Below are 17,897 nucleotides of genomic sequence, written 5' to 3'. Positions count from 1 at the left end.
CCAAAAATGCCTGATAGGACTCCTTGTTCAGCTTGACGGCATCCCTCATCGCTGGTGTCCTCCATCAGGTTCGGGGGTTGCCGCCACGACAGGCACCGACCATCTTACGGCCACAGCTCCAGTCGGCTGCCTCAACAATGTAGGTCCCTCGGCCCCACCTGTGTGGACTTTGCATGTTCTCCCCGTGCCTGCGTGGGTTTTCTCCGGGCACTCCGGTTTCCTCCCAAAAACATGCAACTGAAGACTTTAAATTGCCTGTAGGTGTGAATGTGAGTGTGAATTATTGTTTGTTTATATGTGCCCTGCGATTGGCTGGCGACCAGTTCAGGGTGTACCCCGCCTCTCGCCCAGAGTCAGTTGGATAGGCTCCAGCATGCCTGCAACCCTATTGAGGATGAGCGGTACGGAAAATGTATGGATGAATGGATGTTGGTCATGTATAAACAATGATTAATTATAACAAACAAAACAGCCAAACCATAACCTCCGATCTCCTTTTTCCCTGTAGCTACAGAAAGATTTGCTTAACATTGAAAAAAAAAAGGGGAAACAAATGCTTTCTCACTTACATGTTGTCGAAAAAGTAGTAGTTGTGCTGGGACAATAAGTAGTGCCTTGAAAGAAAAAAAAAGAAACATAGTCATATACAACTTCATAGTCAAAATGGATATATTAAACAATTCTACATTGCTTACTGTGTTGATCAGCAGATTTGCAATATTGTCCACCAGAAGGAATGGCATTGATGCATCCACATGTGTCATTTGTGATGTTGTCACATAATCCATGCAGGAAACACTGGTCACATGACCAACGATAATGATCCTCACATCTGCACTGAAAACCGTCACTGCTTGGACTGCAAACTAAAACAATAAGTACATCATGATTACATTCCTAGCATCCATTGCAATCATTTTTCTTCAAGGTATAAATAAATTACTTACAAACCTGGAGGGTAGTTGCAATTTTTATGTCTATTAGCTGGTCCATTCAAATATTCCCCCAAAATTTACCACATACAGTATTGCTGGAGTCATTTTCACCAACCACCCGAGTAGCATTATGTGGGGTGGTGGAAGGATATTTAGCATGATTGGCATTTTCATTTAATTTTATTTCTTTTATTTTCCTGAAAAGTTGTAATTTCGGAAGTAGGGGGATTCAGCCCGACAGCGATGATATATAAAATGTGAGTAAATACTGCCACTTTGTAGTACAGTATTGTACATTCCTTTGCAGTAAATTTGGTCTTCAGATCGGCCTCTGACGTCACACCATGACATGGGGGCGTGTCGATTGTGGTAATGAAAAAGAGGCATTCCAAAGGCAATTAGGTACTTAACGATTGCTCCAAAAAGGATTGATATTATTGAAAATGACTGCCAGGTTCATTTTTCAGCAAAAAATTTTAAGGAAACTTTGTGAAATATAGGCAGATTAGACACTATACAGTCTTCTTCTTCTTCTTCTTTTCCTTTCGGCTTGTCCCGTTAGGGGTCGCCACAGCGCGTCATCCTTTTCCATGAGAGCCTATCTCCTGCATCCTCCTCTCGAACACCAACTGCCATCATGTCTTCCCTCACGACATCCATCAACCTTCTCTTTGGTCTTCCTCTAGCTCTCTTGCCTGGCAGCTCCATCGTCATCATCCTTCTACCAATATACTCACTCTCTCTCCTCTGGACGTGTCCAAACCATTGAAGTCTGCTCTCTCTAACTTTGTCTCCAAAACATCGAACCTTGGCTGTCCCTCTGATGAGCTCATTTCTAATTTTATCCAACCTGGTCACTCCGAGAGCGAACCTCAACATCTTCATTTCCGCTACCTCCAGCTCTGCTTCCTGTTTTCTCTTCAGTGCCACTGTCTCTAATCCATACATCATGGCTGGCCTCACCACTGTTTTATAAACTTTGCCCTTCATCAGAGCAGAGACTCTTCTGTCACATAACACACCTGACACCTTCCTCCACCCTTCCAACCTGCTTGGACCCATTTCTTCACTTCCTGACCACACTCACCATTGCTCTGGACGGTTGACCCCAAGTATTTAAAGTCCTCTACCCTTGCCATCTCTTCTCCCTGTAGCCTCATTCTTCCCCCACCACCCCTCTCATTCATGCACATATATTCTGTTTTACTTCGGCTAATCTTCATTCCTCTGCTTTCCAGTGCATGCCTCCATCTTTCTAACTGTTCCTCCAGCTGCTCCCTGCTTTCACTGCAGATCACAATGTCATCTGCAAACATCATGGTCCACGGGGATTCCAGTCTAACCTCATCTGTCAGCCTATCCATCAACACTGCAAAAAGGAAGGGGCTCAGGGCTGATCCCTGATGCAGTCCCACGTCCACCTTAAATTCTTCTGTCACACCGACAGCACACCTCACCGCTGTTCTGCTGCCCTCGTACATGTCCTGTATTATTCTAACATACTTCTCTGCCACTCCAGACTTCCGCATGCAGTACCACAGTTCCTCTCTGGGTACTCTGTCATAGGCTTTCTCTAGATCTACAAAGACACAATGTAGCTCCTTCTGACCTTCTCTGTACTTTTCCATCAACATCCTCAAGGCAAATAATGCATCTGTGGTACTCTTTCTAGGCATGAAACCATACTGTTGCTCGCAAATACTCACTTCTGTCCTGAGTCTAGCCTCCACTACTCTTTCCCATAACTTCATTGTGTGGCTCATCAACTTTGTTCCTCTATAGTTGCCACAGCTCTGCACATCACCTTTGTTCTTAAAAATGGGCACCAGTACACTTTTCCTCCATTCCTCAGGCATCTTCTCACGCACTAGAATTCTATTGAACAAGCTGGTCAAAAACTCCACAGCCACCTCTCCTAGATGCTTCCATACCTCCACAGGAATGTCATCAGGACCAACTGCCTTTCCATTTTTCATTCTCTTTAATGCCTTTCTAACTTCCCCCTTACTAATCATTGCCACTTCCTGGTCCACCACACTTGCCTCTTCTACTCTCCCTTCTCTATCATTTTCCTCATTCATCAACTCCTCGAAGTATTCTTTCCATCTACCTAGCACACTGCTGGCACCAGTCAACATATTTCCATCTCTATCCTTAATCACCCTAACCTGCTGCACATCCTTCCCATCTCTATCCCTCTGTCTGGCCAGCCTGTATAGATCCTTTTCTCCTTCTTTAGTGTCCAACCTGCCATACATGTCATCATATGCCTCTTGTTTTGCCTTTGCCACCTCTACCTTTGCCCTGTGTCGCATCTCAATGTATTCCTTTCGCCTCTCCTCGGTCCTCTCAGTGTCCCACTTCTTCTTAGCTAACCGTTTTCCTTGTATGATTTCCTGTACTGTGAGGTTCCACCACCAAGTCTCCTTCTCTCCTTTCCTGCCAGAAGATACACCAAGTACTCTCCTGCCTGCTTCTCTGATCACCTTGGCTGCAGTGGTCCAGTCTTCTGGAAGCTCTTCCCGTCCACCGAGAGCCTGTATCACCTCTTCCTGAAAAGCTGCACAACACTCGTCCTGTCTCAGCTTCCACCACATGGTTCTCTTCTCTGCCTTTGTCTTCCTAATTTTCCTCCCCACCACCAGAGTCATCTTACACACCACCATCCTATGAGTCTAGCCACACTCTCCCCTACCACTACCTTACAGTTGGTAACCTCCTTCAGATTACATCGTCTGCACAAGATGTAATCCACCTGTGTGCTTCTACCTCCGCTCTTGTAGGTCACCCTATGTTCGTGCCTCTTCTGGAAAAAAGTGTTCACTACAGCCATTTGCATCCTTGTTGCAAAGTCTACCACCATCTGTCCCTCCAAGTTCCTTTCCTGGATACCGTACTTACCCATCACTTCTTCATCACCCTTATTACCTTCACCAACATGTCCATTACAATCTGCACCAATTACGACTCTCTCTCTGTCTGGGATGCTCAGAACTACATCATCTAGCTCCTTCCAGAATTTCTCTTTCACCTCTAGGTCACATCCTACCTGTGGGGCATAGCCAGTAATCACATTACACATAACACCCTCAATTTCAAATTTCAGCCTCATCACTCGATCTGATACTCTTTTCACCTCCAAGACATTCTTAGCCAACTCTTCTTTTAAAATAACCCCGACTCCATTTCTCTTCCCATCTACACCATGGTAAAATAATTTAAACCCTGCCCCTAAACTTCTAGCCTTACTGCCTTTCCACCCGGTCTCCTGGACACACAATATATCAACCTTTCTCCTAATCATCATGTCATAGTCCCAACATTCAAAGTCCCCACATTCAGTTCTAGGCTCTGTGTTTTCCTCTTCTCTTTCTGCCGAAGAACCCGCTTTCCACCTCTTCTTCTTCTTCTTCTTTGACTTCGACTTCGACCCACAGTAGCTGAATTTCCAACAGCGCCCTGCAGGTTGACGGCGCCGGTGGCGGACGTTGTTAACCCGGGCCACGACCGATCCGGTATGGAATTCTTTGGATGAACGCTCATACACTATACAGTAGGTCCCTTAAAAAAATGGCCATACCTTTATTACATTCAAATCCCACAAATTCCTGCAGAAGTTGTTAATTGGAACTAATGCTTCTCAGATGCTGGAATCTTGGGAACTTGTTAATCGTCAAGTAGGTGGACCCTGTAATAAAAGCCTGCCGGGATGGGTTGTTAATGGCTCATGTAAAGATTGGGAAAGTAATGGTGATGACTTTCATTCTGTGCCCGCTATTAAAGAAGCAGTATGAGCAAGACTTAAATCAGGGATGCCAGGAAGTGGGACTCCAAGACCAAACCTGAATCCTATTCACTTTCGCCCCCAACTCCCAAAATAGAGGCGAGATAGAGCATGTCGCAGCAGAGATGTGGAATGAGAGGAAGAAAGGAATGCTAGAAGCAGGCACATGAACAAAACGAGGGCAGCAGTAACAGTAACTCATAATCATCCAAGTCCTCATCTTTGTTGACCTTGTCGACCTCCTTATCAGAGGAAAAAGACCAAGCCAAGGCAAGTAGAGAAAAGATAAACTCATTGTGCTGTTGCCCGAGCAATTGTGCCGTTGCCCGAGCAATTCTTGGCCGTGAGCTCTGAAATCCCGCCTGCCTTGTTCAAGGCAAATTTACCTTGAGAATTCAGTGAAGTGGTGAAGTAGCTGTTAAAGTCATATTGTCACCTAAATTACTTAACATGTTAACAGCTTTTCATGATTCTCATTCCATAGTATTACCTTAATCTAATGGATAAAGCTCAGTGATTGATCCCCCAAAAGACACATTTATAGTTACCTGTCGTTATGTTGATGTCAGAGACTTTTGAGTAGTTGTTGATGTCTATGGGATAACTGGTGTTTCTCAGAATGCTCCTTAATAGGTTTATCGCGCTCATATCTGTGGTGTTTAGTTCAATAGAGACCAGGTATTCATGATGAAATGGAAGAGCTGTAGGGAGACAGTGAATGGGAGCAGAGCACATCACATTTACCTCTGACACCAACTATTTAACTCTATTTTTAATAGCTTTGTCTTGTTTATCTTACATGTTGTTGTTGGATACATTGTTGGAACAGGACAAGCTGTAAAGTCTGTGAGGAAGAAGAGAACAAGTGAATATAATGCTAATTATGCAAAATTGTTAACCAAAATGTTAACAAAACTTGAATGGCAAACTTTTTTGTGTATTACTACATTACTGATTCAAAACCTCTTACTGTATTGATCCACAGATTGGCAATATTGTCCACCAGAGGGAATGGTATTGATGCATCCACATGTGTCATTTGTGATGTTGTCACATGATCCATGCAGGAAACACTGGTCACATGACCAACGATAATGATCCTCACATCTGCACTGAAAACCGTCACTGCTTGGACTGCAAACTAAAACAATAAGTACATAATGATTACATTCCTAGCATCCATTGCAATCATTTTTCTTCAAGGTATACATAAATTACTTACAAACCTGGAGGGTAGTTGCAATTTTTATGTCTATTAGCTGGTCCATTCAAATATTCCCCCAAAATTTACCACATACAGTATTGCTGGAGTCATTTTCACCAACCACCCGAGTAGCATTATGTGGGGTGGTGGAAGGATATTTAAGGTGTTTGTAACATTTTAATCAATGACAATGTAATAAATAGGGATAATTTAACAGATTAAATTAGCGATTAAATATAGTTTTGAGGTGCTGTTGTGCTGATGTGAGTTTGCAACGCTATATGATTGCAATATAAGGTATTGTACCAACTTGAGCAAAGCTGTGTTTGGAAACTCAAGCATGATTGGCATTTTCATTTAATTTTATTTCTTTTATTTCCTGAAAAGTTGTAATTTCGGAAGTAGGGGGATTCAGCCCGACAGCGATGATATATAAAATGTGAGTAAATACTGCCACTTTGTAGTACAGTATTGTACATTCCTTTGCAGTAAATTTGGTCTTCAGATCGGCCTCTGACGTCACACCATGACATGGGGGCGTGTCGATTGTGGTAATGAAAAAGAGGCATTCCAAAGGCAATTAGGTACTTAACGATTGCTCCAAAAAGGATTGATATTATTGAAAATGACTGCCAGGTTCATTTTTCAGCAAAAAATACTGAGGGAACTTCGTGAAATATAGGCAGATTAGACACTGTACTGTAGGTCCCTTAAAAAAATGGCCATACCTTTATTACATTCAAATCCCACAAATTCCTGCAGAAGTTGTTAATTGGAACTAATGCTTCTCAGATGCTGGAATCTTGGCAACTTGTTAATCGTCAAGTAGTTGGACCCTGTAATAAAACCCTGCCGGGATGGGTTGTTAATGGCTCATGTAAAGATTGGGAAAGTAATGGTGATGACTTTCATTCTGTGCCCGCTATTAAAGAAGCAGTATGAGCAAGACTTAAATCAGGGATGCCAGGAAGTGGGACGCCAAGACCAAACCTGACTCCTATTCACTTTCGCCCCCAACTCCAAAAATAGAGGCTATATAGAGCATGTCGCAGCAGAGATGTGGAATGAGAGGAAGAAAGGAATGCCAGAAGCAGGCACATGAACAAAACGAGGGGAGCAGTAACAGTAACTCATAATCATCCTAGTCCTCATCTTTGTCATCCTTGTCGACCTCCTTATCAGAGGAAAAAGACCAAGCCAAGGCAAGTAGAGAAAAGATAAACTCGTCGTCCATTGGAACAGCTGTTTAGAGATCAAAGGTCCCCAACAGACGCACCGAAAGATTATATGAAACCACAGAAGTGGACTTAAATAAAATGTGATCTGGAAAAGGGAAACACTGTTTTAAATGTGGATTCCACCCCGCTTTGGAACTCTTGGTCAGGAATCAGAGTGATTTTACAGCTTTCGGAGAGACAGAAGTTCTGTGCCTCCTTCCCTTTCCTCCAATCCTGTCCAAGTTCCCTTCTCATTTTTCCCATTTTTGGCGAAACTCATTGTGCCGTTGCCTGAGCAATTCTTGGCCGTGAGCTCTGAAATCCCGCCTGCCTTGTTTAAGGCAAGTCCACCTCGAGAATTCAGTGAAGTGGTGAAGTAGCTGTTAAAGTCATATTGTCACCTAAATTACTTAACATGTTAACAACTTTTCATGATTCTCATGCCATAGTATTACCTTAATCTAATGGATAAAGCTCAGTGATTGATCCCCCAAAAGACACATTTATATTTACCTGTCGTTATGTTTATGTCAGAGACTTTTGAGTAGTTGTTGATGTCTATGGGATAACTGGTGTTTCTCAGAATGCTCCTTAATAGGTTTATCGCGCTCATATCTGTGGTGTTTAGTTCAATAGAGACCAGGTATTCATGATGAAATGGAAGAGCTGTAGGGAGACAGTGAATGGGAGCAGAGCACATCACATTTACCTCTGACACCAACTATTTAACTCTATTTTTAACAGCTTTGTCTTGTTTAACTTACATGTTGTTGTTGGAGACATTGTTGGAACAGGACAAGCTGTAAAGTCTGTGAGGAAGAAGAGAACAAGTGAATATAATGCTAATTATGCAAAATTGTTAACCAAAATGTTTTGAACTTGAATGGCAAACTTTTTTGTGTATTACTACATTACTGATTCAAAACCTCTTACTGTATTGATCCACAGATTGGCAATATTGTCCACCAGAGGGAATGGTATTGATGCATCCACATGTGTCATTTGTGATGTTGTCACATAATCCATGCAGGAAACACTGGTCACATGACCAACGATAATGATCCTCACATCTGCACTGAAAACCGTCACTGCTTGGACTGCAAACTAAAACAATAAGTACATCATGATTACATTCCTAGCATCCATTGCAATCATTTTTCTTCAAGGTATACATAAATTACTTACAAACCTGGAGGGTAGTTGCAATTTTTATGTCTATTAGCTGGTCCATTCAAATATTCCCCCAAAATTTACCACATACAGTATTGCTGGAGTCATTTTCACCAACCACCTGAGTAGCATTATGTGGGGTGGTGGAAGGATATTTAAGGTGTTTGTAACATTTTAATCAATGACAATATAATAAATAGTAATAATTTAACAGCTCAAATTAGCGATTAAATATAGTTTTGAGGCTCTGTTGTGCTGATGTGAGTTTGCAACGGTATATGATAGCAATATAAGGTATTGTACCAACTTGAACAAAGCGGTGTTTGGAAACTCAAACATGATTGGCATTTTAATTACATTTTTTTTTATTTCCTGAAAAGTTGTAATTTTGGAAGTAGGGGGATTCGGCCCGACAGCGATGATATATAAAATGTGAGTAAATACTGCCACTTTGTAGTACAGTATTGTACATTCCTTTGCAGTAAATTTGGTCTTCAGATCGGCCTCTGACGTCACACCATGACATGGGGGCGTGTCGATTGTGGTAATGAAAAAGAGGCATTCCAAAGGCAATTAGGTACTTAACGATTGCTCCAAAAAGGATTGATATTATTGAAAATGACTGCCAGGTTCATTTTTCAGCAAAAAATACTGAGGGAACTTCGTGAAATATAGGCAGATTAGACACTGTACTGTAGGTCCCTTAAAAAAATGGCCATACCTTTATTACATTCAAATCCCACAAATTCCTGCAGAAGTTGTTAATTGGAACTAATGCTTCTCAGATGCTGGAATCTTGGCAACTTGTTAATCGTCAAGTAGTTGGACCCTGTAATAAAACCCTGCCGGGATGGGTTGTTAATGGCTCATGTAAAGATTGGGAAAGTAATGGTGATGACTTTCATTCTGTGCCCGCTATTAAAGAAGCAGTATGAGCAAGACTTAAATCAGGGATGCCAGGAAGTGGGACGCCAAGACCAAACCTGACTCCTATTCACTTTCGCCCCCAACTCCAAAAATAGAGGCTATATAGAGCATGTCGCAGCAGAGATGTGGAATGAGAGGAAGAAAGGAATGCCAGAAGCAGGCACATGAACAAAACGAGGGGAGCAGTAACAGTAACTCATAATCATCCTAGTCCTCATCTTTGTCATCCTTGTCGACCTCCTTATCAGAGGAAAAAGACCAAGCCAAGGCAAGTAGAGAAAAGATAAACTCGTCGTCCATTGGAACAGCTGTTTAGAGATCAAAGGTCCCCAACAGACGCACCGAAAGATTATATGAAACCACAGAAGTGGACTTAAATAAAATGTGATCTGGGAAAGGGAAACACTGTTTTAAATGTGGATTCCACCCCGCTTTGGAACTCTTGGTCAGGAATCAGAGTGATTTTACGGCTTTCGGAGAGACAGAAGTTCTGTGCCTCCTTCCCTTTCCTCCAATCCTGTCCAAGTTCAATTCTCATTTTTCCCATTTTTGGCGAAACTCATTGTGCCGTTGCCTGAGCAATTCTTGGCCGTGAGCTCTGAAATCCCGCCTGCCTTGTTTAAGGCAAGTCCACCTCGAGAATTCAGTGAAGTGGTGAAGTAGCTGTTAAAGTCATATTGTCACCTAAATTACTTAACATGTTAACAACTTTTCATGATTCTCATGCCATAGTATTACCTTAATCTAATGGATAAAGCTCAGTGATTGATCCCCCAAAAGACACATTTATATTTACCTGTCGTTATGTTTATGTCAGAGACTTTTGAGTAGTTGTTGATGTCTATGGGATAACTGGTGTTTCTCAGAATGCTCCTTAATAGGTTTATCGCGCTCATATCTGTGGTGTTTAGTTCAATAGAGACCAGGTATTCATGATGAAATGGAAGAGCTGTAGGGAGACAGTGAATGGGAGCAGAGCACATCACATTTACCTCTGACACCAACTATTTAACTCTATTTTTAATAGCTTTGTCTTGTTTATCTTACATGTTGTTGTTGGATACATTGTTGGAACAGGACAAGCTGTAAAGTCTGTGAGGAAGAAGAGAACAAGTGAATATAATGCTAATTATGCAAAATTGTTAACCAAAATGTTAACAAAACTTGAATGGCAAACTTTTTTGTGTATTACTACATTACTGATTCAAAACCTCTTACTGTATTGATCCACAGATTGGCAATATTGTCCACCAGAGGGAATGGTATTGATGCATCCACATGTGTCATTTGTGATGTTGTCACATGATCCATGCAGGAAACACTGGTCACATGACCAACGATAATGATCCTCACATCTGCACTGAAAACCGTCACTGCTTGGACTGCAAACTAAAACAATAAGTACATAATGATTACATTCCTAGCATCCATTGCAATCATTTTTCTTCAAGGTATACATAAATTACTTACAAACCTGGAGGGTAGTTGCAATTTTTATGTCTATTAGCTGGTCCATTCAAATATTCCCCCAAAATTTACCACATACAGTATTGCTGGAGTCATTTTCACCAACCACCTGAGTAGCATTATGTGGGGTGGTGGAAGGATATTTAAGGTGTTTGTAACATTTTAATCAATGACAATATAATAAATAGTAATAATTTAACAGCTCAAATTAGCGATTAAATATAGTTTTGAGGCTCTGTTGTGCTGATGTGAGTTTGCAACGGTATATGATAGCAATATAAGGTATTGTACCAACTTGAACAAAGCGGTGTTTGGAAACTCAAACATGATTGGCATTTTAATTACATTTTTTTTTTATTTCCTGAAAAGTTGTAATTTTGGAAGTAGGGGGATTCGGCCCGACAGCGATGATATATAAAATGTGAGTAAATACTGCCACTTTGTAGTACAGTATTGTACATTCCTTTGCAGTAAATTTGGTCTTCAGATCGGCCTCTGACGTCACACCATGACATGGGGGCGTGTCGATTGTGGTAATGAAAAAGAGGCATTCCAAAGGCAATTAGGTACTTAACGATTGCTCCAAAAAGGATTGATATTATTGAAAATGACTGCCAGGTTCATTTTTCAGCAAAAAATACTGAGGGAACTTCGTGAAATATAGGCAGATTAGACACTGTACTGTAGGTCCCTTAAAAAAATGGCCATACCTTTATTACATTCAAATCCCACAAATTCCTGCAGAAGTTGTTAATTGGAACTAATGCTTCTCAGATGCTGGAATCTTGGCAACTTGTTAATCGTCAAGTAGTTGGACCCTGTAATAAAACCCTGCCGGGATGGGTTGTTAATGGCTCATGTAAAGATTGGGAAAGTAATGGTGATGACTTTCATTCTGTGCCCGCTATTAAAGAAGCAGTATGAGCAAGACTTAAATCAGGGATGCCAGGAAGTGGGACGCCAAGACCAAACCTGACTCCTATTCACTTTCGCCCCCAACTCCAAAAATAGAGGCTATATAGAGCATGTCGCAGCAGAGATGTGGAATGAGAGGAAGAAAGGAATGCCAGAAGCAGGCACATGAACAAAACGAGGGGAGCAGTAACAGTAACTCATAATCATCCTAGTCCTCATCTTTGTCATCCTTGTCGACCTCCTTATCAGAGGAAAAAGACCAAGCCAAGGCAAGTAGAGAAAAGATAAACTCGTCGTCCATTGGAACAGCTGTTTAGAGATCAAAGGTCCCCAACAGACGCACCGAAAGATTATATGAAACCACAGAAGTGGACTTAAATAAAATGTGATCTGGGAAAGGGAAACACTGTTTTAAATGTGGATTCCACCCCGCTTTGGAACTCTTGGTCAGGAATCAGAGTGATTTTACGGCTTTCGGAGAGACAGAAGTTCTGTGCCTCCTTCCCTTTCCTCCAATCCTGTCCAAGTTCCCTTCTCATTTTTCCCATTTTTGGCGAAACTCATTGTGCCGTTGCCTGAGCAATTCTTGGCCGTGAGCTCTGAAATCCCGCCTGCCTTGTTTAAGGCAAGTCCACCTCGAGAATTCAGTGAAGTGGTGAAGTAGCTGTTAAAGTCATATTGTCACCTAAATTACTTAACATGTTAACAACTTTTCATGATTCTCATGCCATAGTATTACCTTAATCTAATGGATAAAGCTCAGTGATTGATCCCCCAAAAGACACATTTATATTTACCTGTCGTTATGTTTATGTCAGAGACTTTTGAGTAGTTGTTGATGTCTATGGGATAACTGGTGTTTCTCAGAATGCTCCTTAATAGGTTTATCGCGCTCATATCTGTGGTGTTTAGTTCAATAGAGACCAGGTATTCATGATGAAATGGAAGAGCTGTAGGGAGACAGTGAATGGGAGCAGAGCACATCACATTTACCTCTGACACAAACTATTTAACTCTTTTTTGAACAGCTTTGTCTTGTTTAACTTACATGTTGTTGTTGGAGACATTGTTGGAACAGGACAAGCTGTAAAGTCTGTGAGGAAGAAGGGAACAAGTGAATATCATGCTAATTATGCAAAATTGTTAACCAAAATGTTTTGAACTTGAATGGCAAACTTTTTTGTGTATTACTACATTACTGATTCAAAACCTCTTACTGTATTGATCCACAGATTGGCAATATTGTCCACCAGAGGGAATGGCATTGATGCATCCACATGTGTCATTTGTGATGTTGTCACATGATCCATGCAGGAAACACTGGTCACATGACCAACGAAACAGACCCTCACACGTGCACTGGAAACCATTACTGCTTGGACTGCAAACTACAATAAGAAGAGGATAAGGATTATCTTCCTAGCCTCGATCTCACTTATTAGTCTTCAAGTTATAATTCAATTACTTACAATGCCGAAAGGGTATTGGCTATTTGGCACAATTTAGATAGATTTTTAGTAACCACTCCCTTACAATAGTCACCAAAAAGTACCACATATAAAGTAAAAGTACGGTTCACTAAAAAATGCTTCATATTGTGTGATAATGTCACTTTAATTACTGTGCATGTAATTAACCATTTAATTATTGTTATAAGTGTCATGGTGATTGACTGGTTAGCACATCCCCATCACAGTTCTGAAGTCCTGGGTTCAAATCCAACCTCCCTGTGTTGAGTTTGCATGATCTTCATGTGCCTGTGTGGGGTTTCTCCCGGTACTCCGGTTTCCTCCCACATCCCAAAAACATGCATGGTAGGTAAATTGAGGACTCTAAATTGCCCGTAGGTGTGAATGTGAGTGTGAATGGTTGTTTGTTGATATATGTCCTGCGATTGTCTGTCAGCTGAGATATGCGCCAGCACATAAGCAGTTAAGCAACTGGGTGAATGGATGGATTATTGTAATTCCATGGTCTCACCATTATGTAATAGCCGGATTTGAACCCAGGTCCTCAAAACTCTGAGGCTGATGTCTTAAACATCCGTGTACAGTATCTATCTATCTATCTATCTATCTATCTATCTATCTATCTATCTATCTATCTATCTATCTATCTATCTATCTATCTATCTATCTATCTATCTATCTATCTATCTATCTATCTATCTATCTATCTATCTATCTGTCTATCTATCTATACAGTGGGTACGGAAGGTTTTCAGACCGCTTTTAATTTTTCACTTTGTTATATTGCAGCCATTTGTTCAAATAATTTAAGTTATTTTTTTTCCTCATTAATGTACACACAGCACCCCATATTGACAGGAAAAAAAACTGAATTGTTGAAATCTTTGCTGATTTATTAAAAAAGAAAAACTGAAATATCACACCGCCATAAGTATTCAGATCCTTTGCTGTGACACTCATATTTAACTCTGGTGCTGACCATTTCTTCTGATGATCCTTAAAATGGTTCTACACCTTGATTGGAGTCCAGCTGTGTTTGATTATACTGATTGGACTTGATTAGGAAAGCCACACACCTGTCTATATCAGACCTTACAGCTCACAGTGCATGTCAGAGCAAATGAGAATCATGAGGTCAAAGGAACTGCCTGAAGAGCTCAGAGACAGAATTGTGGCAAGGGACAGATATGGCCAAGGTTACTAAAAATATTCTGCTGCACTTAAGGTTCCTAAGAGCACAGTGGCCTCCATAATACTTAAATGGAAGACGTTTGGGACGATCAGACAGTCCGGCCAAACTGAGCAATTGGGGGAGAAGAGCCTTGGTGAGAGAGGTAAAGAAGAACCCAAAGATCACTGTGGCTGAGCTCCAGAGATGCAGTCGGGAGATGTGAGAAACATCTAGAAAGTCAACCATCACTGCAGCCCTCCACGAGTCGGGGCTTTATGGCAGAGTGGCCCGACGGAAGCCTCTCCTCAGCGGAAGACACATGGAAGCCTGCATGTAGTTTGCTAAAGAACACCTGAAGCACTCCAAGATGGTGAGAAATAAGATTTTCTGGTCTGAGGAGACCAAGATAGAAATTGTTGGCCTTAATTCTAAGTGGCATGTGTGGAGAAAAGCACGCACTGCTGATCACCTGTCCAATACAGTCCCAACAGTGAAGCATGGTGGTGGGAGCATCATGCTGTAGGTGTGTTTTTCAATTGCAGGGACTGGGAGACTGGTTGCAATCGAAGAAAAGATGAATGCGGCCAAGTACAGGGATATCCTGGACGAAAACCTTCTCCAGAGTGCTCAGAACCTTAGACTGGGCCGGAGGTTCGCCTTCAAAGAAGACAATGACCCTAAGCACACAGATAAAATACCAGAGGAGTTGCTTCAGAACAACTCCGTGGCTGTTTTTGAATGGCCAAGCCACAGACTTAAACCCAATTGAGCATCTCTGGAAAGACCTCAAAATGGCTGCCCACCAACGTTCACAATCCAACCTGACAGAACTGGAGAGGATATGCAAGGAATGCCAGATGATCCCCAAATCCAGGTGTGGAAAACTTGTTGCATCATTCCCAAAAAGACTCATGGCTGTGTTAGCTCAAAAGGGTGCTTCTACTAAATACTGAGCAAAGGGTCTGAATACTTATGGCTGTGTGATATTTCTGTTTTTCTTTTTTAATAAATCTGCAAAAATTTCAACAATTCTTTTTTTTTTCTGTCAATATGGGGTGCTGTGTGTACATTAATGTGAAAATTAACTTAAATGATTTTAGCAAATGGCTGCAATATAAAAAAGAGTGACAAATTTAAGGGGTTCTGAATACCTTCCGTACCCACTGTATATATATCAGAAATGCAAACACCAAACGCATGAAAAAGGTGACCAAAAAAATAATAAACATTGGGGTTGGCTGGGAGATCCCCCGGACCCCCGCAGAGATTTTTTAATTTTATTTTAACATAAATTAAGCAATCTGGAAGAATCTGAAGAGTATAATAAGGCAAAATAAACACATTTTCTTCACGCAGAAAAACATTTATTTACACTGCTCAACTACATGTTGATGTAGAAATTTAAGATTAAAATTAAATTTGCCTCATTTCTTTGCTTTTTTCACTCATTCTGGAAAAGACTTGACTAAAATCATTGTGTGTTTCACTTCATTTTTCATTATGTTTCACTTCATTTTTCACTATAATGAATTTGAAGTTAGTTCATTCTGTGTTGTGACATAATCCCTAACATCGCTGTCGCTTAATAAATTTAATATTGACATCCGTAAACTAATTAGATAATTATAAGTGCGTTTCCTCATGAACACAAGATGTACTAGAGGATCAACTCTTGTCGCCGATGTTCCATATGCTCCGCGGTTCCGCTGGGACCACAACCAGGGCCACAACCTGCAACACCTCAACGTGAAAATACAAAAGACAGTGCAACAAATACGACACTGGCTGATCTGATGAGCAAAAATGTTGCTTAAACGTAAGAGTAGCAATAGAGGATGTCCACTCCATAGGTGGGTAGAGTAGCCAAATATTGTACTCAAGTAAGAGCACTGTCACTTGACAATAATGTGACTCAAGTAAAAGTAAAAAGTATTTTTTTTTAACCACAGCATTAACATCAATAAAAAAAATATATATATGAATGTGGGCGGCACGGTGGCCGACTGGTTAGAGCGTCAGCCTCACAGTTCTGAGGACGCGGGTTCAATCCCTGGCCCCGCCTGTGTGGAGTTTGCATGTTCTCCCCGTGCCTGCGTGGGTTTTCTCCGGGCACTCCGGTTTCCTCCCACATCCCAAAAACATGCATGAATTGGAGACTCTAAATTGCCCGTAGGCATGACTGTGAGTGCGAATGGTTGTTTGTTCCTATGTGCCCTGCGATTGGCTGGCAACCAGTTCAGGGTGTACCCCGCCTCCTGCCCGATGACAGCTGGGATAGGCTCCAGCACGCACGCGACCCTAGTGAGGAGAAGCGGCTTGGAAAATGGATGGATGGATATATCTGAATGTGCAAATTCTGATGTTGCTGTGTGTGTGTGCGTGTGTGTGTGTGTATGCACAGTCAAAACTACAGCAAAATGTCAATTTACTGCACGGTGTTTTCTCAAGTTATAAGTGGGCTGAAATATCCCCCTTTGGGCAGATAGTGCCAGAAAAATACTACAATACATGAAAGCTTTTGTTTTTTTTCGTCTAAATGTAAACAAGAGTAGCGTGGCGTTGCCTTCATGGTAAAGACGACCTTCCCAAAATGATGGCCATTTAGGCACGACGATCAGCTGGGCTGGCTTATCTAGTGTGAATACCTATGCCCGGGAAGCCCAATAGAAGACGTTATGTGAGGTCATGTGACTTTCTTGTGTCGATTGATTGGTGAACTCGACTTAAACGTCACTAGCGCTTAAATTGCATTGCCGTAAACAGGGCCCAATGCGGAAGTCGAAGTTGTAGTAGTCTCGCGCACGATCAGTTCAGTGAACTGGTGTACTGAAGAGCTAAAGAACTGAAGAGTGATTTGTTCGTTGAACTTATCGTTCGCAATCAGTAAGACACGAGTGATTCGTTCGTTTGTGATCCGATAAGGAGCCATGTACTGGTACGGTGAGTGATTTGTTTGCGCAAGGAACGACGTACTACGCAGTGAAAGTATTCATGAGTGATTTTAAACGCAAGTCCTGATGGGGATAGCTTTCACGAGCAGCCGTTTCTTCAAGCTAACGGCTAATGATGAGTCAGTCAAGCACATAAAAACATCCATCCAACATCCATTTTCTTCTGCTTATCGGAGGTCGGGTCGCGGGGGCAGTAGCTTTAGCAGGGATGCCCAGACTTCCCTCTCCCCAGCCACTTCATCCAGCTCTTCCGGGGGGATCCAGAGGCGTGTCCTGGGTCGTCCCCGGAACACCTCACAAGAGAGTCGTCCGGGAGACATCCGAATCAGATGCCGCAGCCACCTCATCTGGCTCCTCTCAATGTGGGGGAGCAGCGACTCTACTCTGAGCTCCTCCCGGATGACCGAGCTTCTCACCCTATCTCTAAGGGAGAACTCAGACACCCTGCGGAGGAAACTCATTTTGGCCGCTTGTATCCGAGATCTTGTTCTTTCGGTCACGACCCACAGCTCGTGACCATAGATGGGGGTAGGAACATAGATCGACCAGTAAATTGAGAGCTTCGCCTTTCGACTGAGCTCCTTTTTTACCAAAATGGTCCAATACAAAGTCCGCATCACTGCACCGATCCAACTGGCGATCTCCTGTTCCATTCTTCCCTCACTCGTGAACAAGACTCCAAGATAC

General features: G+C 41.9%; 1 protein-coding gene across 3 annotated transcripts in view; it reads right to left on the bottom strand.

Moving 5' to 3' along the window:
- Positions 1-17,897, bottom strand: part of LOC133467910 (uncharacterized) — a 152,851-nt gene that overhangs the window by 33,608 nt on the left and 101,346 nt on the right. For all 3 annotated transcript variants that reach the window (XM_061753068.1, XM_061753069.1, XM_061753070.1), the window contains 14 exons: positions 12,837-13,007; positions 12,668-12,712; positions 12,417-12,569; positions 10,456-10,626; positions 10,285-10,329; positions 10,034-10,186; positions 8,074-8,244; positions 7,905-7,949; positions 7,654-7,806; positions 5,690-5,860; positions 5,519-5,563; positions 5,268-5,420; positions 696-866; positions 570-614 (listed from right to left, as the gene is read on the bottom strand). In XM_061753068.1, coding sequence (XP_061609052.1) covers positions 570-614; positions 696-866; positions 5,268-5,420; positions 5,519-5,563; positions 5,690-5,860; positions 7,654-7,806; positions 7,905-7,949; positions 8,074-8,244; positions 10,034-10,186; positions 10,285-10,329; positions 10,456-10,626; positions 12,417-12,569; positions 12,668-12,712; positions 12,837-13,007 — 1,692 coding nt within the window. The remainder of the gene's footprint in view (positions 1-569; positions 615-695; positions 867-5,267; positions 5,421-5,518; positions 5,564-5,689; positions 5,861-7,653; positions 7,807-7,904; positions 7,950-8,073; positions 8,245-10,033; positions 10,187-10,284; positions 10,330-10,455; positions 10,627-12,416; positions 12,570-12,667; positions 12,713-12,836; positions 13,008-17,897) is intronic.

This window comes from Phyllopteryx taeniolatus, chromosome 18 (genome assembly GCF_024500385.1).
Source record: "Phyllopteryx taeniolatus isolate TA_2022b chromosome 18, UOR_Ptae_1.2, whole genome shotgun sequence".
NCBI classification, from domain to species: domain Eukaryota; kingdom Metazoa; phylum Chordata; class Actinopteri; order Syngnathiformes; family Syngnathidae; genus Phyllopteryx; species Phyllopteryx taeniolatus.
Note: the sequence above shows the minus strand (reverse complement) of the source record. Positions and strands in the feature narration are given on the sequence as shown.